Source organism: Rhynchophorus ferrugineus, unplaced genomic scaffold (assembly GCF_030347505.1).
Source record: "Rhynchophorus ferrugineus isolate W39M unplaced genomic scaffold, kcgeb_rfMv2 rfM10, whole genome shotgun sequence".
Taxonomy (NCBI): Eukaryota; Metazoa; Arthropoda; class Insecta; order Coleoptera; family Curculionidae; genus Rhynchophorus; species Rhynchophorus ferrugineus.
Window position 1 is genome coordinate 7,683,810 of NW_027472589.1, and position 24,944 is coordinate 7,708,753.

General features: G+C 34.6%; 5 protein-coding genes across 6 annotated transcripts in view; 3 read left to right on the top strand and 2 right to left on the bottom strand.

Moving 5' to 3' along the window:
- LOC143203705 (uncharacterized) overlaps nt 1-9,567 on the top strand; it is a 73,409-nt gene extending 63,842 nt beyond the window's left edge. Inside the window, exons 3-8 of the mRNA XM_076415956.1 lie at nt 2,556-2,633; nt 3,473-3,615; nt 3,669-3,810; nt 3,872-4,068; nt 5,250-8,985; nt 9,032-9,567. Coding sequence (XP_076272071.1) covers nt 2,556-2,633; nt 3,473-3,615; nt 3,669-3,810; nt 3,872-4,068; nt 5,250-8,780 — 4,091 coding nt within the window. The 3' untranslated portion in view covers nt 8,781-8,985; nt 9,032-9,567. The remainder of the gene's footprint in view (nt 1-2,555; nt 2,634-3,472; nt 3,616-3,668; nt 3,811-3,871; nt 4,069-5,249; nt 8,986-9,031) is intronic.
- Nucleotides 9,568-10,646: 1,079 nt separating this feature from the next.
- Nucleotides 10,647-11,652, top strand: LOC143203718 (nicotinamide riboside kinase 1). Its single transcript, XM_076415978.1, has one exon. It carries the CDS (start codon nt 10,789-10,791, stop codon nt 11,428-11,430), a length of 642 nt encoding a protein of 213 aa, XP_076272093.1. The 5' UTR covers nt 10,647-10,788; the 3' UTR covers nt 11,431-11,652.
- A 1,088-nt stretch (nt 11,653-12,740) lies between these two features.
- On the bottom strand, nt 12,741-14,725 carry CSN3 (COP9 signalosome subunit 3). Of its 2 annotated transcripts, none has more exons than XM_076415971.1 (7): nt 14,543-14,725; nt 14,217-14,459; nt 13,939-14,159; nt 13,531-13,887; nt 13,309-13,479; nt 13,080-13,250; nt 12,741-13,014 (listed from the first exon to the last, which is right to left on the bottom strand). In XM_076415971.1, exons 1-7 carry the CDS (start codon nt 14,595-14,597, stop codon nt 12,937-12,939), a joined length of 1,296 nt encoding a protein of 431 aa, XP_076272086.1. In that variant the 5' UTR covers nt 14,598-14,725; the 3' UTR covers nt 12,741-12,936. The 2 variants fall into 2 exon arrangements, with proteins under 2 accessions (XP_076272086.1, XP_076272085.1); XM_076415970.1 differs by having other exon boundaries at nt 14,217-14,468.
- Nucleotides 14,726-14,750: 25 nt separating this feature from the next.
- On the top strand, nt 14,751-15,697 carry LOC143203714 (THUMP domain-containing protein 1). The gene has a single exon (XM_076415972.1). It carries the CDS (start codon nt 14,846-14,848, stop codon nt 15,680-15,682), a length of 837 nt encoding a protein of 278 aa, XP_076272087.1. The 5' UTR covers nt 14,751-14,845; the 3' UTR covers nt 15,683-15,697.
- A 3,024-nt stretch (nt 15,698-18,721) lies between these two features.
- On the bottom strand, nt 18,722-20,289 carry LOC143203726 (longitudinals lacking protein, isoforms A/B/D/L-like). Its single transcript, XM_076415985.1, has 2 exons — nt 20,155-20,289; nt 18,722-19,049 (listed from the first exon to the last, which is right to left on the bottom strand). Exons 1-2 carry the CDS (start codon nt 20,234-20,236, stop codon nt 18,871-18,873), a joined length of 261 nt encoding a protein of 86 aa, XP_076272100.1. The 5' UTR covers nt 20,237-20,289; the 3' UTR covers nt 18,722-18,870.
- Between the last annotated feature and the right edge of the window lie 4,655 nt (nt 20,290-24,944).

Genomic DNA, 24,944 nt, shown 5'->3' on the forward strand with positions numbered 1-24,944 from the left:
TCGACATTTCACTAAACAGCTGATGATGTCAAACATTGTTATACACTTTTCACTTGTGTGTGAAAAGCATATATACAGTGGAATTAAAACAGAAGCTATTTGCTCAAGTCTATTCACCTTTTTTTGTTTGAATATCTTGTTACAGTTTAGATCAAATATTATATATAAACCACAAATCAAATAAGTATAAAATCGCTAGATATTTCTCAGTTCAAATCAGTATCAAACAGAAATACAGTTAGATATAAACCAAGTAACATAACAATTAAACACATCACATTAGCATTTACCCAGTAATATTATTAATTAATAAAATAATATATCCATTATTAATAAACGAAGCTGTAAAATCAGTGAAAAGTATTAAAACTGACCTATTTCCAAAACAATTTATATTAATATTTATTTTTTCTAACATATTAGTAATGCACCTTCACCTTCACCATATTATATATTTCCTAAAATTATTTTTATTAGCATTAGTACTAATATAACAAAAATTTAAATGTCTGTTTTTCCAACAACTAAACTGGTCAGATGACACGCAGATCACTTCTTATATTTACAAACAATCTCGTATTTACGATACAAAGTTCAAAGATTCGGAATCGGCGTGAACCGAATGAAACGAAACGTTCAAGGTGAACTAGGCCCCAAAAAATCACAACAACATTTGCTCCATTCAATCCCCTCGTCAAGACACGGTAACATCGATTCGCTTGGACGTTGGATATTAAAAATACATAGCCAGCGAGGACTTAAAAAGGCGCCAAGGAATTGTGAATGAAATCACCCACGTACACATCAGTATGTGAAGTAATCTCGGCATGCAGGACCGTACAGGACAAATCAATTCCAGCAGGAATGTTTTAATATAGTTGTGTACCTGCAAGACAGATCCTAGGTGGATTTTCTTTAATGTTTTACATTCATTTGCTTATAGACCTTGGAAAATACAACCTAATACACCAGTAAATATTTTAAATATATGCCTAACAAGAATAAAACCACGTATATAATACAAACACAACATCTGTATTAGAATATGCTACGTAGAAAGCTATAAAGTACAACCCTGTGGTACTACTATATTGCATAATCATTTACAACGCGCCACTATATAGCGTTAAGCCAAAAGGAACGTAAAGAAATACAAATCAAGATACCTCTGGCCGTAAGTTTATGCAATGGACTGTGATAACGTTTAAAACACAAGGTAACGCTGCGGAATTCTTATGTCTTTACTGGACTTGTTTTTCTCGAGAAAAACTATCGATGCAGATAGTTGCGTATACACTTTTCATTGTCGGAGAAGAATAGATTAAACACAAACAGTTATCGTGATCCAATAAGGCAACTGGGAACAATCGCATGGGAATTCAGACAAGTGTCCTCCAAAACTGATAAAACACTCTCTATTTTTTCAATCGTATTTACTGGATACAAAGGTACGACGGCAGAAATTTGAAAGTACTGAAATATATGGTTCGAACACCCATGGTAAGTAGAAAGTAATTCATACCAATAATATTAATTACATGAATAATTTTAACTGAAAATTATTGTTGGTCATTCAGACAATATCGATTCAATTAGCGTTTTGTAAATAGAAAATTGCACAATGAACAACGTTCAATACAATATTTTCGTTATAATGCAAATGTAGAAAGTGGTAAAGAACATAAAAGGCGTTAGATTTATAATCGTTACACTTCTGTGGTCGTTTGGTTCTCTGTTTAAAGAAAACGATTGCAAATACTCATTAACATTTTATTGTTAGCTAGAAAAATGATTAAAGCATATATTCTATATGGTGTCCGAGCATAAAATTAACTTTTTAACATTAGTTTTTACCTATTAATAATCCTCTTATTTCATCCCTTATGTCATTTATTTTGTAGTGTTGTAGCTACTGATTTGTATTAGTTTTATAAATAATATTAAGAATTTTATAGGATTGTTAAGTACAATAAGTATTATCTAGAAAGCTATGATGATGGTGGCTCTGATGTTACAAATGGTATTGAACCACTAATTTTCTTATTATCAATATAAAATGAATCAACAAAAATTTTCTATGTTGATAACCATCATAATAAAAACAAATTATGTAAACTAAAAAATGGTTTACCTAGATACCAATTAAATTCAGTTTCAAGATATAGAGCTTCGATTAAAACATAATACTGACCCTAAAAGCATGTTCACCTTAACCATAAAAAATAGTTGTTCATCTATAAAAATAATTTAAATATGTTTTTTATTGTTTCTACTATTTATGACAAGGAAATAAAAATAAAAAATATTCTCTGTAGCTTTCATAAAACGGTGGATGCGTTGGTTAATAATTTTAATATACTAAAGAAATTAGATAAAACAGAAAATAAACAATATTACACACAGCTATTCAATTAAATCTAATTACATCAAAAAACAATCATAATAACATTCAATAACAAAATAAATTAATAAACTGTCATAAATAGTTGACAAAATTTTTAGTTTTAATTACATTATGTCGTTATCAACAATTTAACGATTTCTGTTTGTTCCAGGAACCCACTTAATATTGGAATCTGATCCAGAACAAGGGCGTAAGGCAGAATATGCCTTCGATAATCCTGGATTTAAAGGTAAGAACAAATTTAAATCAGACCGCGCCCTCTATTAGAGACACGACATAGTAAACCGACAAACATTACAGAATCCTGTATACAGATAATATAAATTCCTTTTTCATTACGTAGAAAAACGAAGGAATATATTTGAAAATTTCATATCATTAATTATCATACATTTTTCAACTCAATTTACAATATAATTTTATAATAAACGTGTCATCCATTCTCGTTAGTGCACATAATCGGGCAGACGTTCTCGTGACGCAAATTACTGCCCCAAAACAGGTTTCAAACTGTCATTAAATTGGTTTTTCGGACGCCTTGTAATAAATACAGCTAATAAGGCAAACGTTTAATTGCTTATTTAAAGTCAATCAATATGGTATCAGAAAAAATCCGTGCATAATACGAATATAAATTGAAATTCCCGGTAGCGAACAATAGTGGAACGAAACGAGATTGTTTCAGATTAGTCTCCATTAAATAGTATGATTGCGTAGAAAAAAATATTTTATCTTGAACTTATTAACCCTATATTATACCAGCTATAACATTTTAGTGCGTTAAAAATATAAATTAAAACCTACCTTAAAATTAAAACACTGTCTGGATCCACTACACTACTACGCGAACTGAAACAATTTTAAAAATTTGCAAAATGCAATCGGAAGACAATGAAATGAACTGATGCCAGGCGTCTCTAAGTCGTTTTTTTTTGACACGCTCGAACGTAAACAAAAGCATAGCCTACTACAATAATTTTTTTATTTCGTCCGATATTTATAATTTTTTGTGCTATGTTTAAAAAAATTATTATAATGTGTAATAAATAAAAATCAATACATTTTTAGATACAACTCTGGTGACGGCAACGGAAAAATCATCGAAAATAGACGCAAACAATAAACCGAAATGGACAAACTGGGCCCCCCTGTCGGGTCTTCATTTAAAGTCGTCGGAAAAGAAGAAGCCGATGGACGATTCGAATATAGAGGTATATATTTTTAACCGTGCTTAATGATTATGGTTAAATAATGTCGGTTTTAGAATCAAGTGAAGATTGTCGCTCTGAAAAGTCAGGATTTCACCGGTCTGGGCTTCAATATCTGCGGCAATATGCGAGAAGGTATCTACATCAGAGATATATTGCACCGAGGGCCTGCTTTTGAGTCCGGCAAACTCAGTCCAGGTAAGGAGGCGTCATCATTATTTATTAAAATATATTCTGGTTATTTAATGGGATTTTTTAGGCGACCGTATCAACAGTGTTACGATCAGCTTCGAGCACATGGTGTATGAAGATGCCATGAATATTCTCAGCTACGCCAGCCCGTATGAGGTGATCATCGAAGCCAAAAGTGGAAAGTCCATACCCTACACGCCCTTGCAAGGGCAGAGTCCCGTCCATCCCATATTCCGAAGCTCGAGTTTGATTGATTTATATCACGTGAGTTCACCGTTAAAACAGTGATTCAATCTATCATTGGGAACCATCGACTGTTTCAGTTGTGTAGTTTCGGCCCTACTAGTTTCATCCTACTGATTTTTGTTTTTTCTGGCTTTGCTGTCCTATCGGCGACCTTGAAAATAATATATATATATATATATATATATATATCGAAAAAGATAATTAGAAAAATACTCAGTAGTTGCTAAGAGAACATAAATGCAGTCCAAATTATTTTTCTATTTATCAGTCAAAATGTTCTTTTTACTTTATTACATACAATACATTGTTATTTAAAATTGTACTACAAACAAAACATATAAAACCATATACATAGTATATTCAAAGTTTATTTGTATATATATATATATATATATATATATATATATATATATATATATATACATATATATATATATGTATATATATATATATATATATATATATATATATATATATATATGTATTTTTCTAATTATCTTTTTCGATTTCCAAGTCTATCGATATTTATTCAAGCTTTTTGAATGTCAAAACTCCTTTCATTCAAGTTAACGAATAATAATCTTAAAATATGCCTTATTAGCGATAAATAAAATTATTGTTGTATTTAAAAAGAGTGCGACAAAATACGATACAAATATCTGGTATCATTACTCCATTCCTCTTTATAATAAAGTTAAATATATAAAATATAAAATTTTACATAATAATTTTACATCAGTCAAAATTAAACTGTTACTTTGAAGGTAATAAATTACAGCAATTATCTCTTTCCTCTTAAAATTAGTAAGCACATGATGGAATGAAATAGAAATAAACCAATTACTTTATTATATTATATCATTTATACCTACTTACCGACTATTTACATCTACTTTCGGAATATAAAAATACAATTAAATATTTTTGGGATCATTAATCCATTTCTTTTCTGACCATTGCCTCTTGCCATTTTAAAGACATTTAAAATGAACTGATCTGTACAGCACAAAGGATCACACAATTATTTCCGTCCATTCCTCTCCCAAGTGGCGGAAGGAAGTTATCACGAATAGAAAAACAGACGAAGCCTGCATTTGACTGAAATAGTAATTACCATTTTCAGTCGCTAGTTTTCGACTGTCGATAGTTCCCAACACTAATTAAATCTAACCCACGACGTTAACGCCCTTTTCTTCCAGACCGAGAAAACGTCGAAAAAACGCCTGTTCGGCGATGATCACTCGTCCAGCTCGAACTACTCCAGCTTACAGAAATCCCGTAGCAACATGACCACGCTGGAACGCAAGGAATCGAAGTCCCCGAGACCCGCTCAGCCCAAGCCGCGGAAGATGGACAGGTCACCGCAGAAAATCACTCCGGAAACCCTGAAGACCCACATCGAGCTGAGGATGTCCCAGGAGGAGCTGAGAACGAAGGAGAGACTGGGCAGGATCGACGCCGACATGCAAAAGACGGAGAGCAAGGGTCAGAAGTTCGGAGTACGCGTGCTGCCGGTCGAAAACTTGGAAAAAAGTCCCAAAATACTGGAGCAGAATCAGAACAACTACAACATCGAGAGGAACATGGAGGAGATAACCATTCAGGGTATCGATGAGGTGGACGCCAACAAGCTGCAACCGCCGCAGGTGAAGAAGAGGGAGAAGAAATCGCCCGAGCAGGCGTTCCAACGTAACGACTCCGGGATCAAACGGGACAAGGACGGCATACCGTTGGAGATACCGGACCATATGCTTGGTGCTGCCGTAGCCGCGAGACGTAATAGGAAAAGTTCAGTGGAAAAATCCATCGATACCGACGAAGAGTCGGGTGGCAAGACGAAGACCAAAGCCCCGTCTCCGCCAAGAGACATCAAACTCAATTTCGGCATGGGGAACGGCAAAACCAAGGCGTTCGAGGACCTGAGTGGTCTGGGTACCGCGGATTCCTCCCTCACGAACAACCACCTGCGATACGGGTCAGACTCCGAGGACGAAACGGGCAGGACCCTGTCCTCCGTCAACACCATCGAATTGAACGCCAGCGACATCACGATTCACCAGACCGAAGACCATGAGCGCAAGGCCCGAAAAACCGCCAGCACCGGGGACCTGTCGAAGATGAAGAAGGTTCCGAGATCCAATACGGGGACCTTGGAGAGGGCTCAGAGCCTGGACATAACGGACACGTCGGGGCCAACCCTGATCAAAAACACCACGTACGACGCCAGGGAGAACCTCCTCATCGACAGGGAGCCCCGATTATCGCTTATCCTGGACGGTCTCAGCGCGTTCCAGAAGAACTGTCTGAAGAAATCGACGGAATGGGGCCATCTGGAGGACGCCATCTTGAACCTCAATCGCGACGACGAGGAATGGGAGCAGCGACGCAAGTCTGAGCCCCAGTTCAATGCGGTCATGAACCGCGTCATCCAGATCAAGCGGGAGAGCGAGGAGATCGAGATCCTACCGGACGAGATTGTCAGGCAGTACCAGAACAGGTCAATGGAGCACTCGCCGCCCTCTATAGTCAACAAGATCTGGCCCGACGATAAAGAAATCAAAGAACCGCCAACAGAACACTCTCAGTGGAAGATCGCCGACAGCAACAAAAGTAGCGACACCGAAGAGGCGTCCTATAAGAAACGCCAACAGGTACCCGTCGTTCCCGAAAGGACTTTTATCGGAAAACACAAGTCGCGAGAGAACAAACAGTCCAAAGAACAGTTCGAAGAAAAACACGAAAAAGAAACCGACGAAAAGCGCACCGAGACATTCGAGACCATAGTTAAGGTCGACGGTAAGGAGGACCACAGAATGAGTCCGAAAAATAAGTCCCTATTAAATTTGGCCAATATCCCCAACACTAACATTACGGTGGAATACGAATGTATCCGCCCGATCCCACCCAAACGAGAAAGGACTCCCGAGAAAGAAACCGTCATTAATCTATCAAATAACTTGCCCATTACGTCGTTTGAGAAACATACCATCGTAGAGACCTGCAAAGAATTGGCCAAGGACAGAATCCTCAAGGGGGAAATGATAAAAGACGAATGGGAACTCAATACGTCCGCCGCGCAATCGTCCAGTAAAACCCTCGTGGAAGAAGTGATGGAGAGCTACAATCAGAATCAGAAGCACGAAGTAAGAGTACTACCCGCCCCCGAGACGTCTCAGATCGCCAGCAACGTACCGGACGAGTCTAAATCGGTCGGTAATTTGGTGAACGAGACGGCGGATTTTATTTTCAACGAGAAATCTGTGTACGAAGCTGACATCAACCTCCCTGACGACGTCAAGGTGTCCAGGAATGCGTTCGAAGTAAATGAAGCCAGAAAACCCATTAAGGTTGATGAGAACTTAATTAGTCACGTTACAGTAAGTGAAAATGGGGGATCTAACCTACACAGTTTGGAATTAACGATAAATAACGAACCCAGCGAGTTGTACACGACAGCATTGGATAGTACCATTCCACAGGAGGGTGCAGCGAATGAAGTTACAGTGATCGTGTCAAGACCGGACAAAATAACAGTGAAGAAAATCGAAACATCCTCAGATCCCGTCGTAGAGATTACCGAAAACTCATTCTCCAAGATATCTAAGGGGATCGAGAACATCCCGGTAAACATCAGCGAAAGTAAACACATTTCTGTTAAAGAAGGCGACAACAAACACGATTACAAAGTCGAAATCACCGAAAGCAAATATTCGACATTCGAAGTGGACAAGCCGTTGCTTCAGATGCTCAATAAAGACTTCCATATCGATACGCCCCTGATAGATCCTCCACCAGTACCCGCGCTGAGCGAATCGCACGTCTTCAAAGGCCTGGACGACGAGAGTCCGGCGATATCCCTCACCGAAATCAAACCTCTGGAGGACGAATCCCTGGAGGGATCGCTAAACAACTCCCAGGACGAAAAGAAAACCTACATCACGGAAATCCAGGTTCGCACTCCGGGTAACGCGACGTCGGAAGTAACCATCACGCCACAGAACGAGGACCATCTCGAAACGGCCTTCGAGAAATACGTGAAGAATTTCGAGACAAAACTCGAAACGTTTGAAGATAACATGCAGAGCTTCGAAACTAACTTGGACGACTTCATTAAAAACGAACCCCAGTCGATTATACTAGAGGAAAAGGGAGACGCGGAGAAACGGGCCAGCAAAATCCAGGAAATCGCCGAGGAACAGCTAAAAACCCTTCCAGAGATGAGATTCACCACGTCCAGCTACGAAACCGACAGGAAAACCCCCGAGAAACGACACTCCTTCGAGCTACTGCGATCGAACTTCGAGAAATCGTCGGGAGACCGGAGCCCTCCGAAACGGGACAGCACGACGCCCCCCAAGTCTCGCATCCCGATTTCCACCACGATGAAAACACCGCCAACTAGTCCGGAACGACGGGACTCGCGTAACTTGGAAAACGAAAACGAGAAGGCCATCTTGGAGCTGATGTCTTCGTCTTCCATACATTCCACACCGTTCTCCTCGAAAATCAAGCCACCGGGCGTCAGCAGCAAGAACATATCGGTCACATCTATAAGAAGCAGCTCGAAAATACCTTCAGGATTACCGACGCTTAACAGTAAACCTCCGATAGTACCCAGGCGAAGCGACGATGGAGTATCCAATAATGGTGGGGTGGAGAGCAGCTTTAAGCAATGGGTTTTCAATACAAACAGCAACGTTGGCAATATCTCGTTCGTGAAAGATAAATAATGTAGGGACAGAGTTCTAATGGTGATAGATAATTTGGTGATACAAGAGGTCCGTTATGTGAATATGTTTCAATATTCCGGAGTTACACATTTTAATTTGTTATTACAAGTGCCAGGTTATTTTATATATATATATATATATATATATATATATATATATATATATATATATATATATATATATATATATATATATATATGAATATGTATATATATGAATATATATATATATGAATATATATATATATGAAGTAAAATTTTATCATATACTGACCATAAAACTTCATTCTATAAATAATTATCGAAAAATCACAGTGCTATATTGTATAAAAGATAAATAGTTTTTCAAAATGGTGCACTGAATTTATAAATATTGTATGTGCCTTATTAAATATAAGTAGTGTTACTCGGTAGAAAATAAGAATACTTTTGTATTGTATATAAAGTACTGTTATGACTTACTATTAACTAAAACAAAAGTGTATTTAATCTAAGTATATTATTGTTTTAATACTCTGTGTTTTGTTTATTTGTTTGAATCACTTTATTCATGTTATTATGACTTTTGAACACAACTAAATATTTATATAATTTTCACCTCTAACTTCTTAAAGTCAACATAACAAGAATATATTTGAATATGTATTTATTTGTTATGTACGTACCTCTGCTTGTAGGGGCATTTCATTATATTTGTTATAATATAAACCATTATTTTTGATAATTAATGTGTACTAAAATAAATCATTATATCAATGTTGGTCAACAAATAAAGATATTGTTATATATCGGTTTGGTTTTTTTCTTACAAACCTTTTATTATTATTATTATAAATATCCTTTCCTTATAAATTCATCTAGTTTCTATTAACTATCACAAAGTTACATAAAATAAACACATATAAAACATTTAATTATATAACACTAAGGTATCAGAAAAAATATGATTTGTACATTATATGTATTATAATTATGACTCAATATTTTATGTAAACATACTTAAACTGTAATGTTTCAATAAAGTTCACTAATGTGAGATGTCTCACTAGTATCACTATTATTACTTAAAAACTTATAATTATAATACTCTATATTAAAAAAGGGCTCTTTGATTAGGCAAACTAAAATTCTGTAAAATTTACTTTTAAAAAGTATTAGTTGTATGTACATATGTTATTATCTCCTGCATCTTTAGGTCATATTGTAGACTGTATGTGAATATATACACGTTTTAATGACTTTAAGCTGAAGATTGTTTATAGTTTTTGGTACTCATCATTTTTTTTCCACACATAGCACAAATACTTTTTTTGTATGCACAAGCCTGACAATAATGTGATCCAACTTGATGCACAATTTGTCTACATATTCTATAAAAAATATATAATAATTAACGTAACTATAATAAATTCATATAAAACAAAATATACCTGCATTTTTCAAATTTTGCGGTATATGGACTAAACCGATGTTTCCCAGCCGTCAACGCTTTGTTTTCATTTATTTTTCTTCCACCGCTTTCCGTTGTATTTCGCGCCCCATTCTTCCAAGGGTCGGGGGTGATAACTTTGCCAACCTTCTTTTGACAACTGTCACAAACCATATTGTCTTATTTTTTTTTAGATATTTGATTCTCCTATTTTTACGATAAACAATTGTGGAAATAATGGTTATTCTATCAATGTCAACTGTCACTGTCATGTTAGTTATTTGATATTATACTCTTGGCGAAACTGTTCATTTCATCCAATCAGATACGTGCATTACATGTGGTTAGTCGCGGTATATTTAATTTTAGATTATGCGCCTCCAATTATTGGGTCAAATAAAAAGACTCATTACGCAATATGGTGATAACGAGCAGATAAAAACCGAAAGCATTGATGGTTTGTTTACATTGGTTTGAAATTAGTCGTTTTTTTCACATAGCCGTCCGTAACGTCGGTAACATTCAAATTCGTTACGTGGATATTGATTAGTGAAAGTTATATGTGATTTAAAAACAAGTCATGCCTGACAATAAAGTGCTTGTTTTGGCTATCTGTGGAGCTACCTGTAGCGGAAAAACATCTACTGCGAACGAATTGAATAAACTTTTACCAAACAGCAAGGTATTCAATCAAGATGATTATTTTTTTGACGTTAATGATTCAAGACATGTCTGGATTCCAGAATTGAATCACATAAATTTCGATGTAGTCGGTTCCTTAGACATGGACAGAATGACAAATGATATAAAGGAACACACAGCTAGTCAGCTATCTCGAATACACGTTCCAGAGGATATTTCAGCATGCGATCAAGTGGTTTGTCTTCCAAACAAAAAATATGAGAATCTGTATAAGATTAAAGCGTCAGGTTGTCATATAGTAATTGTTGAGGGTTTCTGTATATTGAATTATAAGCCACTAGCCGACTTATGTGATTTAAAGTATTACCTGACATTGAATTATGAGGAGTGTTTCAAGAGAAGAATGAAGAGAGTGTATGAACCACCAGACTGTCCTGGATATTTTGAAAAATGTGCATGGCCAGAACATTTGAAGCAAGCATCAGAAGTGAAGCAGACAGTGCAAAATGTGAAGTATTTCAATGAAGATACTGTTAATATTGTTGATAAAATTCTAAGTGACATTGTGGATATTATATAAATCGGTTAAGCAATAACATTGAAAATACTCAGACTTCAAAAACAATAAATGTTGACATTCCACTTGTGCACATTAGATTTAAGTTATTTATTAATGTGTGTAAAGAAGTTGATAAAAATCTTTTGTCGATTTTGCAATGATTATGGAAATAGTTGAAAATATTTATTTATCATTTTCGCTCAAACCTACGCAGTTCCAACAAAAATATAGGATTTAATCTTTGTTCTGTTTTTTTTTTCTTAATTAGAAAGTAATTTAAATTCCATTTTTAAAATAGCCCGATTAATATATATCAAACAATCTTTGATAAATATTCAAGGTCAAAAAATAGATACATTAGAAAAACATATGAAGGCGTTTATTTAAATGTGTTGATAATTTTTCAAAAATTAAAACCACCAAATGCATATGAAAATTTTTGATTAATGTATCCAGAAATATTGTTATATGTCTATACTTTTGTTAGCAGGTGTCTCAAGGGTAAATAGATGTCATTTCAAACTGTTATTAGGCATATGAGTGAGACGTTTTTGTGGGGAAAATATTTAAGGTATACCATTAAAATGTAGTTGGCTTTATATGCGGTTGGTTTTATATGCCAAAAATCGGCTTCCCTAAAAATGTCCTCAAAACTGAGAAAGTGGTGGAGGGATTGACTTGAAATTTTTACACAATATTGTCTTTTAACGCAAGAGTGTTAACATACACTTTTTATTTAGGACTTCCCAACGATACATTAAATCCTAATTGTTTTATACTGAATTGTAATATATAATAGTTACGTTGCCATGGTAATGGTTGTTATGGGAAAAATGATATTGCAATCCCTACTCAGTCTTAGTAAAATCTTATTTTCATAAAGTTTATATTGCCTATATTTTTAACTGTACAAATCGCAAAGTAGTTCATGGATTGGATTGAAATTTTTGCACAATATTGCGTTTTTACTTGCGAGTGTTACTATATATATACTTTTTAGATCGAAATTTCAAGGGAAACAGAAAATTCATTTACTTTAGTTTGACTTATAATTTGTTGACACGTAACCGTAGTTATGGATGAAATTATAATTACAGTTTAATCCTTGCAAAATCTTATTTTTTATATATAAATTCACTTTGGCCGGATTTGATTTTAAAAAAATTAGAAATTATTTCCTATGCTCAGTATGGATGAGAGGTAGTTATTTAGAGTTTAAAATAATCCAATGCCAAACCGTTTTACAGCAAAGGGCGGCAGGATTTAGTTTTGGTTAACAGTAGCGCGGTTGATTTTTTTTGTGGGCGGGTATCATATTAACAACAAAAAAATATGTGTTAAAATATATTTTAAATAATGTATTAGATTTTTTTAGTGTTAACTTGCACTCGTAATAGAAATGTCTGCGAGTTGCTAACGAAATCACTATTTCCAATCATAAACGGCCTAAAAAAAAACGAAATTCGTAAGGTGTAGTAAGTTTATACAACGGAAAAATTCAACGTGTGGTTGATTTTGGCGCGAGCATTACATCGCATATGTGCTTTTTGATGGTTGTTCGTCATCCTGTAAGCCGGATGTCTTTTTGACATATTGAGGATTGACCTGGAAATGTCGGATGCATTTTTGCCCTACTCGCTCACTGATAATAGAATAAGAATAGCGCATACCTGTATTTCCTCGTCCATGCATAAGATTCGATTATCGAGCTCCATACATAAAGCTAATTCTTCTTCTAATGTTTTCAATACCTGGGGCCCGCTGTATTTATCTGGTTCATCCCTAAATACTACCATGCCATCCCTTTGATTAATGGTGGCGTATATTTTACCGTTCTCGATCTAAAATCATATGTTCATTTACTTAAAAATTCTCCATAGATCATGCATAATATATCACCATATGCAAAATGTGTTTTTCAGCATCAGCAGGACCAGGTAAACCAACTCTGCTGGCAACGTCGGTTAAACTCAGGGTCAGGAAGGTTTTAGTAAGCCTTTGTATGTTTTTCTTATAGAGCACTTGTGATACTTGTTTAATCAAACCCATATTGTGGTCTCTCGTAAAAACCTTTAAAAAAATTATTTATTTATATAAATTTATTTATCAAAACACACTTACTTCCGTATGTTTCGTAATTATATTATTCAATTCAGTGGTATTGTTAATAATAAAAGCAGATGCTAAATCAATATATGGTAAAGATAAGGGTTTAATAAATCTTCCAACCACTTTCGCAGAATATTTAGGAATCCCATGCACCTTTCCATGCAATAACAAAGAAACTAAAATATATTTTTTGTAAGCTTCTAACATAATATGGGAAACCGCATGAGCTGGTGTAGTTAGAGCTATTTCAAAAAAATACAAAGCTCTATCTAGATTCCTCAGTGCTAAGTAAATTTTTCCTCCATAGTAATAATAGAGGAGAAAATATTTTGCATCAAATTGGGGGCTGGTCACATTAGTGTGGGTGATCTAAAATTACAACAATCGATCATCCAGTAATATTTTATAGATACTTTTTACCTCTTGACAAATACTTATGATATCAACATCTAATATCTCTAATGCTGGCTTGAAACATTTGGCCAACAGACACAACTGGCACAAATCAGCATGGATTGAAGTAAGTTGAGCTTTAGATACATACTTCAGTCTTATAAGGGCCTGTTTAAGAAGACTGATACCTTTTATCGGTTGCTTCTGTTCTACTAAATAATTCGTAAACAAATGACAAAACTCAGCAACTAAAATTATATGGGACATAAAAATCATATCACTGATAACACTATTAAATGTTTTACATAAGTCTGGGGCACTTCTAACTTGTTCAATATTGCAATTGGTCAGGAATTCTTGAGCTTGTAAAAATCTGTTGTCTGGCAGAGACACATTTGGACTATTAAATTTTGCCAATAGTACAGCTAGAACTCCTAGAGAATGTTGTTGAACATCTAAGGTTTCCAGAACATTATCTAGATGCTGGACATTTTTACTTAATACTTCATTCGACTTCGTAATAATTTCATACAGTTCTCTAAAGTTACCTGGAATATCTGGATTATTTCCATTTTTTACTACCGAAAATCTAACCTCGAAAGTCTATTTTTAAATAACTATGACAACTCACCGTGCGATGAAAGATTTCTTACTGTGTTTACAAACTGCTCTAAAGCAGATGCCATTTCATTAGTATAGAATAACTTTAGCAGCTATAGTTTATTTGAATTTATGAAAATAGTATATCCCAGATTTGTTTTCTTAAGGTATTTCTAATTTGGCCTTGTCAAATTTGACGTTTCTCCTCTTCTTTATTCTTCTGAGGCTAATTGCCATTAAATTTGTATATCGAGAAGTAAATTGAAAATGAGGGGTTATAACAAACTATTCGACTAAAAGTGGTATTTAAAATTTGTTTATTATCTTTGTGATAATGAGTAAAGTACAAAAACCTCGGTATAAACAACATTATAAAAAGAATGGCAACAAAAAATTTAATTTGGACGTTAATTTAAAGGGCTTCCTTTGTAGCTGTAATAATAGAGAAAAGGACTGCATACGAGAAGCGTACAATATATTAAACAAATATGCGGACATTTTATGGCCAGAACAACCTCAGACATCTGAAAAACACCCTGTCGATTCGAAGAGCGACGAAATTGAGGATGAGTTACGAAAGGAACTAGATCAATTAAAGAATAATAAGGATAAAAAAAGATTCCAGGTGGTGGATTCTGGAGCTAAGAATTTTTTATTTATACAGACTACTGTTGATGATCCAGTGAAACTAGCAGAGCGTATTATGAATGACATTTATGAAAAAAAAGGACAAGAAAGTAAATTTCTGCTACGTTTGATTCCTATAGAAGTGACATGCAAAGCATATGTCAAGGATATTGAACAAAGTTTTTGTCAACTTTGTGAAAGATATTTTTCCTCCACTCCTAAAACGTTTTCAATTGTTTTTAACCATAGAAATAATAATTCAGTCTCCAGGGATGATGTTATAAAAAATATAGCAGATATGGTGTCAAAAATGGGCGAAGAAAAAAAATTGGAACACAAGGTTGATTTAAAGAATGCAGAAGTTTCTATTGTAATTGAAATAATAAGAGGGTTCGCTTTCTTAGCTGTTGTTCCTAATTTCATCAAGTTTAAAAAATATAACTTGTTGGCATTTAGTTCACAGCAGTCAGAAGAAACTCCTACTGTCAATGAAGGCTGCCCACTTGGTACAAATTCTACTAGCGAACAATTTGTTGATAAATAAATAGGTAGTAATATATGTATTGTTTTATTCATAGATTCCTATTTTATTTTGTGATTAGCTATTATGATCAATGATATAGGTGAAATGTATACAAAATAGATGTATTGATTAAAGAAATTTATTTAAATATTAAATAAACTTATATAATTTCTTGACTAGGAAAACCAATATATATATATATATATATATATATATATATATATATATATATATATATATATATATATATATATATATATATAGAGAGGGAGAGAGAGAAATGTTTCAACTCCTGTTTGTATTAAAACCAGTTAAAATTTTACAGCATCTTAAATATTAAACAATACAATGTTCTATATCAGTGATTCTCAACCAAAGGGCCTTGGTGCTTCATATATACATGTAATTGTGGATTAAACGCGAACGAAACTGTGTAGTAATTAAATTAACTATTTACTGGTTTGCTCTCTAAGGACAAACATTGATTTTATTTTAAAACAACCTTGTGGAAGAGATGAAGATTTCTTAAAATTTGGATTTACATTGATAATAGATAATCATATTGGTATTCCCCAGGTTCTGGAATACGATTGTAAATTATCATAGTGCTATAGTTTTGAGCAGGCCCGAACAAAACAATGATATATGAATCGAGTGATATAAGAGATAAACGCAACCTTTAAAAATTATTATCTTTAATATTCAAAGAAACAAACGTTTTTTAAGAACAATTTAGTGTTCTTAAAACAGCTTAGATAACTTCTCATATTGAATACAGAAAACCCAGGCCATCTTCTTCCACAAGAGGCGTTTTGCATCGAGCATTTCGCGTCTTAAAGTCGAGGACGCCGAAATTCCATCGTCAGAAGAAGTCATCTATCTCGGTCTTGTCTTCGATCGCAAGTTTAGGTGGAACTCCCAGATTGAAAGGTCCCTCCGTAAAGGTCAAGGTATTGTTAATTTGCTGTTCCCGCTTATCAACCGGGCCAGCAGGCTTCCTCTCAATAAAATCTCTCCTGTACAAGATGCTGGTTCGACCAGTCGTTCTATACGGCTCCAGCGTCTGTCTCAAATACGTCTCACCTAGCCAGGTGGAACGTCTTCAAGTTTTTCGAACAAAATTCCAGGAGAATAATCAATGCCCCCTGGTTCGTCAGGAATAATCAAATTCATAGAGAAACAGAGGTCCCCCAAGTTCACAATTTTATATCCGAGCTTTATTCGAGATATGCCGATATTTTAGGCCAATAATTCATTCGGCTCTTTGTGGCCTCATTATCGCAGCCGACACTGCCCTGTAGTGCTCTAATTCCAAAATGTTTCAACCTTCTCCGGAGAGCGATTAACTCAAGTACAGCGAGCTGCATGGTGTTATAACGAAGTAATGTCCTTGCCTGGCCTCTGTGCCCCTTAACAGAGTTCCTTCCCGGTTTCAGGCCAAAAACAAAAAAGTCATTTTAGGACTAACAATGAATCAATCTGTATATGTTAGGTTGCCTGACTGCACAACTGCAAAAAACATTGCCGATGTTTCCTGAAATGACGTATTAGTATTTACATAGATGGTGGTACTCTATGGTAGCTATAATTGGGTTTATAAAGAGTTTACAATGCATTGTTTTTTGTCCTTATTGCTTAATATTTGCAGCAGAATTAAAACTAATATTGGAAGTTAATAATGATAATTGTTAATATGGTTAACTACATAAAAATAAATTAATAATTCAATGGAAAAAAACAAAAGGAGATAATTTGGTACAGTTTGAGCCACTTCCAAAATTATTAACAAACATGTAACTGATGTCCCCAAACATATGCCCCAAATTTAGATATGAAAAATAGGTTTACAATCCATATATATAAAATTATCCATATAATAATTATTATTTATTAATAAAGCATAATCTGCTTTTAAACACAGTTGAGAATCACCGTTCTCTATAGTTGAGCCACCTTTATTAAAAAATAAAATAATAAATATTAATCAATCTTCTTTGTTTTTTGCTCATTAACCAACAATGTAATAAATGTTTTTAAAGGTATTTCTTGTTATGATCATTATTTAGAAAAACTTATACTACTACGACTGAAATCTAGAGTGCACTGACACATGTTTGGACAGAACATGTTTATGCTTGAATCCCCGGAAACAGATGGGACATTGGAATTGTGGCTCCACATTGCATTCTTGTCGTAGATGCCTGCTCAGATGGTTCTTATTCTTGTATGATCGCGTGCACGTTGGACATCGCCATCTCATTTCTAAATATTCTAAAAACATTCAAACTGCACTCAATTGTTACTAAATCATGCTCTGTTAAGCTACGACTCGTATAAAATATAGTAATCTAGGCAAAGACCGTGCGCATTCACCATATTATCAACAACCATTTAAAATTGAAAAGTATTTTATTTTCTTTATTATCACATAAAAAAACGATAACGCTCATTGATGAATGGTGTGATGGTTTTGTCGATGCGATTTCGCTATGTGGGCTTTGAGATTCTTGAGTAGGCTATAACGAACCCCGCAAAATTGGCAATTGAAACTGGTACTGAGCCCGCATTGGTTCTTCTGATGGAAGATCAAGGATGTCTTGTGCTTGTAGCTTTTGTGACACTGGAAACAACGATGGATAACTGAAAATAACTCGATTTGTAACGAATGAAGCGAAATAATGCTAATTTGGATTACGGGTTGTTAATAAATCCAAAACTAAAATAATCATAAATACTATTCCATGTAATTTTTGGTTTTAGTAAGGCTTCCCAATTACAATATTTGCTTCAATGGGTAATAAGTAAAACTGTATCAAATTTAAAAACAATAACAATCTTTGGTGTTGCTTAAGTAACGACAATTTAGCTATAAAAATATAGAGATACAAAAGTTTACCACTTTATTTAGTGATATATGTATAAAGTGATGAACATTTGTTAACATTATTAACATTTAACACGTTATGTACACGTTAAAACCATGAATTACTTCTTATAGTGCCATCTGTTCGTCGTAATTGGAATTATACTGTCAATTTTGACATCTTTGACATTTTTCAGTTGTCAGCGCTATAACAGTAGAATTTTTGTCAATAAATACCTATTATAGTGAAAAAAATATAAGAATTAATTCCTGGCCATAAAATATAAGGTACTTTTTTCCTATTTTACGTAGTCATAGTGATAAAAGTTCCCGAGTTCTCGTCGAACTATATTTGGTGGCGTCGTAAGTGACGTCGAAAATTAAATTTGATTTTGGTACGATAGGGACAGTTCGGACAAAACAAGTTGGGTTCCTTGCCGCATTCGAAGTACTGATGGTTCCTCAGCGAACTTTTCAGCTTATAGGCTTTGTGGCAGCGAGTACAGATAAAATAACCTTGACGATCTGAAAATAAAACGACTGTATTGTAATGGGTTCGAAGGGTAGGGAAGTGTGTGTGACGAGGAAAGTATTTTCCGATCTTAATGATTATTAAATAAAATCTCTCCAATAAAATAGCCAATACACGTCATCAAAATTTATAGCGTCAATAATACATTGCAATGTTGCCGCATCAGGTTGGACTTTTGGTTTTACATTTTTGCCGGCTTCTTCTATATAATCTTTAATTGTGATCACTAACGCTTTGAAGAGTTTTGTACAGAGGACAGTAAAAGGTGAAAAAATTTGTTGAGATAATATAATTATTTATTATTTAAACAATACGAAAGTAAATATATAAGGTGTGAATTATTAGTAATATGTTCACTAATTTTGTGAATTGCTATGGAACAAAAGGATATTTATGTTAAATAATATGAGAACCGGATTTGTTTGAAGATTATAGTTAAGGTAAGATTGAAAAATCATATGTCTACTTTAAACCTATAATTTCTGTTTTTGGAGATATCTGAACAGAATAAACAACAAATCTAAGTAAAACACAACTAGACAGACATGAAAATAATATAAATAAAATATTAAAACAAAAATTCGAATAAACAGAATTTATTTTGACATAGTATTTCACACACACCTCTCAAACTGTCAAGCTTTTACTGTCGTCTGTTTTATCGATATTTGACAACATGGCCTACCAGTATCGTATTTCATATTCTGATTCGGTTACATGTTCCAACGCAGCATTCTCTCTTTTTTAAGTGGTATAAAATGAGAAGAAAAAGGTGTTCGAGATTAAAAGGACTTTATATTTTTAAACTCCATCTGGCAGTATGTTTGACGTCACCTATGACATGCATTGGCTGTTTTATTGGAAGCACTATAGTTATAGCTCAAAGTACAATGTTTGATTCAATGTTACAGTGTGATTATTTAGGGGAATTTCCAGAAATAGGGGAAAACCAAAGCTTTTTTAGCATAGTTATATATTTCAACAAGATCAAGTGTAAGTCGGAGTGAGATATTTTTGTTTGAGGTTGTGTTTTCTCCTCATGTGCAAGTTGAGATGATATCTATGGTAAAATTTCGATACGCAATATTGGCACATGACCTGGGGCTCTTTGCCACATTCGCGCTTCATGTGGTTGAGAAGATGGCGACGATTCTTGTAGTGCTTGGGGCAGTTGACGCATGAAAACCGATCTGAAATTTAAAAAAGTTGATTTATTTTACCGTATTCGTTCAATATTGTGTAATTATTGGGATTATTGGTAAAAACGATGGTATATAAGGTGTTTTTTTTTAAATATTGAAAACCTAAATATTATTATAACACAATAATATATTTAATCATATTTTTTTTCTCTCCTGTCATTATCTTTCCAATATATTATTACGTGCCTGCATGTATTTCACTAATTTTTTTCGATTTTAACAAGGAACCAATGGTAATATTATATCACAAGAACGATGTCGGTTGGCTTCATTGGATTCAATCATCTATCCATTTTCGCACTTCTTCAACCTGAACGTTCGATGTGAACATGTGGTAATTAAAAGGCGCTATGTCTGGTGAGTAGGTTGGGTGTGGCATAAGTTTCTATTTAAGTTGCAACAGTGTTTACTCCACAGCTTTTGCAGAGTGTGGCTATTGCTGGTCTTTTTTTCAACAATGAGTAGCTCAGTTTGTTCAAGTGAGGTCGGTGGATAACTACAGTAACAGTTTTATTCGATATTAGTACTTCGTAATGGACTACAGCTTGCTGATCTACACCATATGCACAGGAAGACTTATTATAAATTTACATATTTTTATACATCACTACATAGTATAAAACAAAGTCGCCTTTTCTGTCCCTATATCCCTATGTGCGCTTAAATCTTTAAAACTACGCAACGGATTTTGATGCGGTTTGTTTCAATAGATAGAGTGATTCAAGAGGAAGGTTTATATGTATACATATACATGCATAATATACTAAGGCAACATTGCTAATTTTAGAGGTTTCTAACGTGATGTCGTAAATTAACCTATTTTTTTAGGCTTATTTAGCAATTAGCAAAAACGCTGCCTAACCCTACGAGTTAGATCAAATTAATGTACTACAGTATTGTACACCATAAAAAGGTCTACAAAAAAGTCCGCGATGGTATATGTTTATCTTTTAGGGATAACCCACATTAACCATTTTTATTGTTTACTTTTTACGTGAGAAAATGACTTATTTACGAAGCTATTTTAAGCAATACGGCATTAATCCTTATCGAATTAAGTACCTTAAATACAGTGTGCAATTAATATAGATCAATATGGTTCCTTACAGCATGTAAATTAAACAAATATTTTCGGAGATATTACAAATTTAAAATTTGCGTTTAAAAATGTGTAATGTAATAAAAATTGGATGAATTTAGATATTCCAAAGATAGCAGGAAATCTTCATAGTAAGTATAGGGGGAGAGGAATTGTTTTACTCCAAATTTAATGCGTGCAGGCCAAGGGCAGTAATGAATGAACCAAAAATACTGGATCGATTTTAATCATGTTTTCATTGAGTGACATAGGCATATATATTTTATGCCCGTGCAAAGTCGGAGCGGGCCGCTATGTTTTTATATACAACGTTCATATTTTTTCTGTAGTGGATTTAATTTAGTATCAGCATTGCATCCGTGCGAAGCCGGGGCGGGTGCTAGTTACATATAAATTAAAAAATATAATTTTCTGCAGGTCTCAAAATTATGTTACATTGTATAAATACATATTTTATATCCGGATAGCCTTCAAGGATGGTAAGCATTTTGATTTTATCGTTTAGGAAACTGAACTCCAACTCCATTTTTGATGTCACTCTCAGTGTCCACAAAAACAATGTTTGGGACTTTTTAACACTTTTACGATCTTTATTGAAAATACAAGGGTAAAACAATCTCATACAAGAGGTCGAGGTGCGAAAACCTAGAAAAACCATCGCCTTGGTCCACTTCAGTGTAAATATTACGTGTACCGGAAAGTCATTACCGGTTTTTCAAACAGATATCGCTAGGCTTAAGTATACAATGCTATGATTTGACACATATGTAATTTTATTCTACTGACATCGAGCTCTAAAGCTATATATGTTATATTTTGCGAAAGTAACACCGAAAATGTTTGAAGATGCGAAATTACAAGAGTTATTGGATGGAGACCCAATATAAATCCAAAAACAATTAGCAGAAGCGTTAAATATAGCCCAAACAAATGATTAGCGACCGATTACGAGCAAAAGATGGGAAGATGGGTGCCACATCAACTGAATGATAGGCCAACGGAAATGATGGGAAGTCACTTCTGCATGAATAGTGACGGGTGACGAAAAGTAGATTTATTTTGGAAACCCCAATCGCAAAAAATCATGGTTGTCAACTGGCGAAGCCGGCTGATCGACTCCAAGGTCAAATCGTTTTAGTCGCAAGACAGTGCTCTATGTTTGGTGAGATTAGAGTGGCTTGGTGTATTACGAACTATTGAACAAATAGCGATCGTTACAGACAACTAATGTTAAATTTGAACCATGCATCGACAGAAAACGTCCAGAATGGTAAGCTGAAGAGGCGGTAAAGTGATTAAACCTGGTCAAACAAGGTCAAGGAAGGATTGAAAGCACTTTGATGGGACATATTATCGCACTCGCCGTACTCTCCAGACCTTCTCCAGACACGCGCTTGTAGAGCAACACTTCGCCAATTTCGAAAAAGTTAAAGTTAGAAAATGACTCGATGAATGGTTTTACTCAAAGGACAAACATTTTTTTTGCTTATAATTTGCCATAAATGCTTGAAAGATGCACAAGATGTATAGAATCGAATGGCCAATATTTTGAATAAATACAATTTCTCATTTTCTTTAAAAATTTTGAAGTTATCTTTCCGAAAAAAAAAACGGTAATGCCATTCCGGTGGACCTGGTTGATGATTCGGAGCAGTGTTTGAAGATGATCAAGCGTAATAAACCCGAGTTTTTACACCTATATGGGATAATGGATGAAACATGGCTCCATCATTTTACTCCGAAGTCCAATCGACAGTCATCCGAGTGGACTGCACATGATGAACCCGCTCCAAAGCATTGGAAAACGCAACAGTCGGCTGGTAAGGTTATGGCGTCTGTATTTTGGGATGCGCATGAAATAATTTTCATTGACTACCTTGAAAAAAGACATCAACAGCGACTATTACATAGCGTTATTGGACCGTTTAAAGGACGAAATCGCCGAAAAATGGCCGCATTTGAAGAAAAAGAAAGTACTGCTTCATCAAGATAATGCACCGTGTTAAAAATCCATGAATTGGGCTTCGAATTGCTTCCTCATCCAACGTATTCTCCAGATCTGGCCCCCAGCTACTATTTCCTGTCCTCAGATCTCAAAAGAATGCTCGCTGGCAAGAAATGTTCCTCGAATGAAGAGGGGATCGCCGAAAGTGAGGCCTATTTTGAAGCAAAGGACAAATCATACTAAAAAAATGGTATCGAAAAGTTGGAGGGTCGCTATAATCAGTGTATAACCCTTGAAGGGAATTATGTTGAATGAAAAAAACTAATTTTGCCAAAAAAATGTATTTACTATGGTAGGCCGGGGATTTTTCAATAAGATAAGTCGTTTTTTCTTGTGGAATTTTGTCCCCACTACGCTACGCCACTGATACAGGACTAGGTGAACTAAAAGCGAGGGTACTCGTTTTAAGAACTATATTTGGAGGGAAAACAGAGAAGTTAAACACGCATTCTTTAAATATCTGACAAAATATATATAAGTACAACATATCAAACTAAATCAAACACGACTATACGTAGAATTACACAGATTGTTGAAATATTTATTCACCAAATAACAGTAGTTTTTTAGTAAAATTCACTTCCTGTGAGTTGTCAGAAGGTCCGATATAACCTGACCTGACCGTTGGATGTTTTCGGAAGGTGTTTCCGCCTGATGTGGGTGTTGAGGTGGTACCGATAGTGGAATCGCAAGGAACATTCCTGACACTGGAACATGGGACTCTTGTTGCACTCGAACTTCTGGTGGCTCACCAGACTCTTCTGGTGTTTGTAATGTTTCATGCAGATCGGACAAATGTATCGCTCTAAAACAGAGAAATGTCGTCATCAAGTCAGTCGGTCAATAAAATCGGACAATTTTCGACTCTGGCCTCGTCCGGTAGATGGATCCAGGAGTAATGGTAAACTATCTTACTAAATAAAGTAATCTATAACTATTAACAAAGATAATTTGCTTTATTATATCTAAAAATTAATATAGACATTTGGAGTTATGGTTAGATGAATGGGAGTATGTATAAAATAAATACTAGATAGTATAAAGTTTTAAAGTTTATTCATGGTAAACGAAATTAAATATAAATCTACTTAAGGATACCGGATTTTTAAGGAACGGTGAAAGGAAAATACAAATGCGAAACGATTTAACTTTATTTATATTTTAGTTTTTCTATAATAGAAAACAATTAGTCATATAGATGATTATTATTTTTAATGAGTGTTAATAGGTGTTTTCTAATTAATTTAAAATGCAAAAAAGCTATCAAAAGAAAAAGTCCGTGTTGTTTGATTCGCTTTAATCTTCTGATTTCCAGCGTGTTGTGCTGCAGCTGTATTGCTTCCACATTGCTGTGATTTGATAGCCTTATTTCATGTCTTAAGGCGAAATCTTGGATCACTTCGTGTATCCATTTGATTTCGAGGCCATTGTGCAGCTCTTCGTTTGTTACGTAGCGATAAGCATTGGTAATTAACCGTAGAGCTTTGCTTTGGTTGCGTTGGTTGATAAACCAATCTTTTCTCGTAGATCAAGTCGAGAGTATCAGTACCACTAACCAGTATAGTCGGTTGACTTTAAGTCC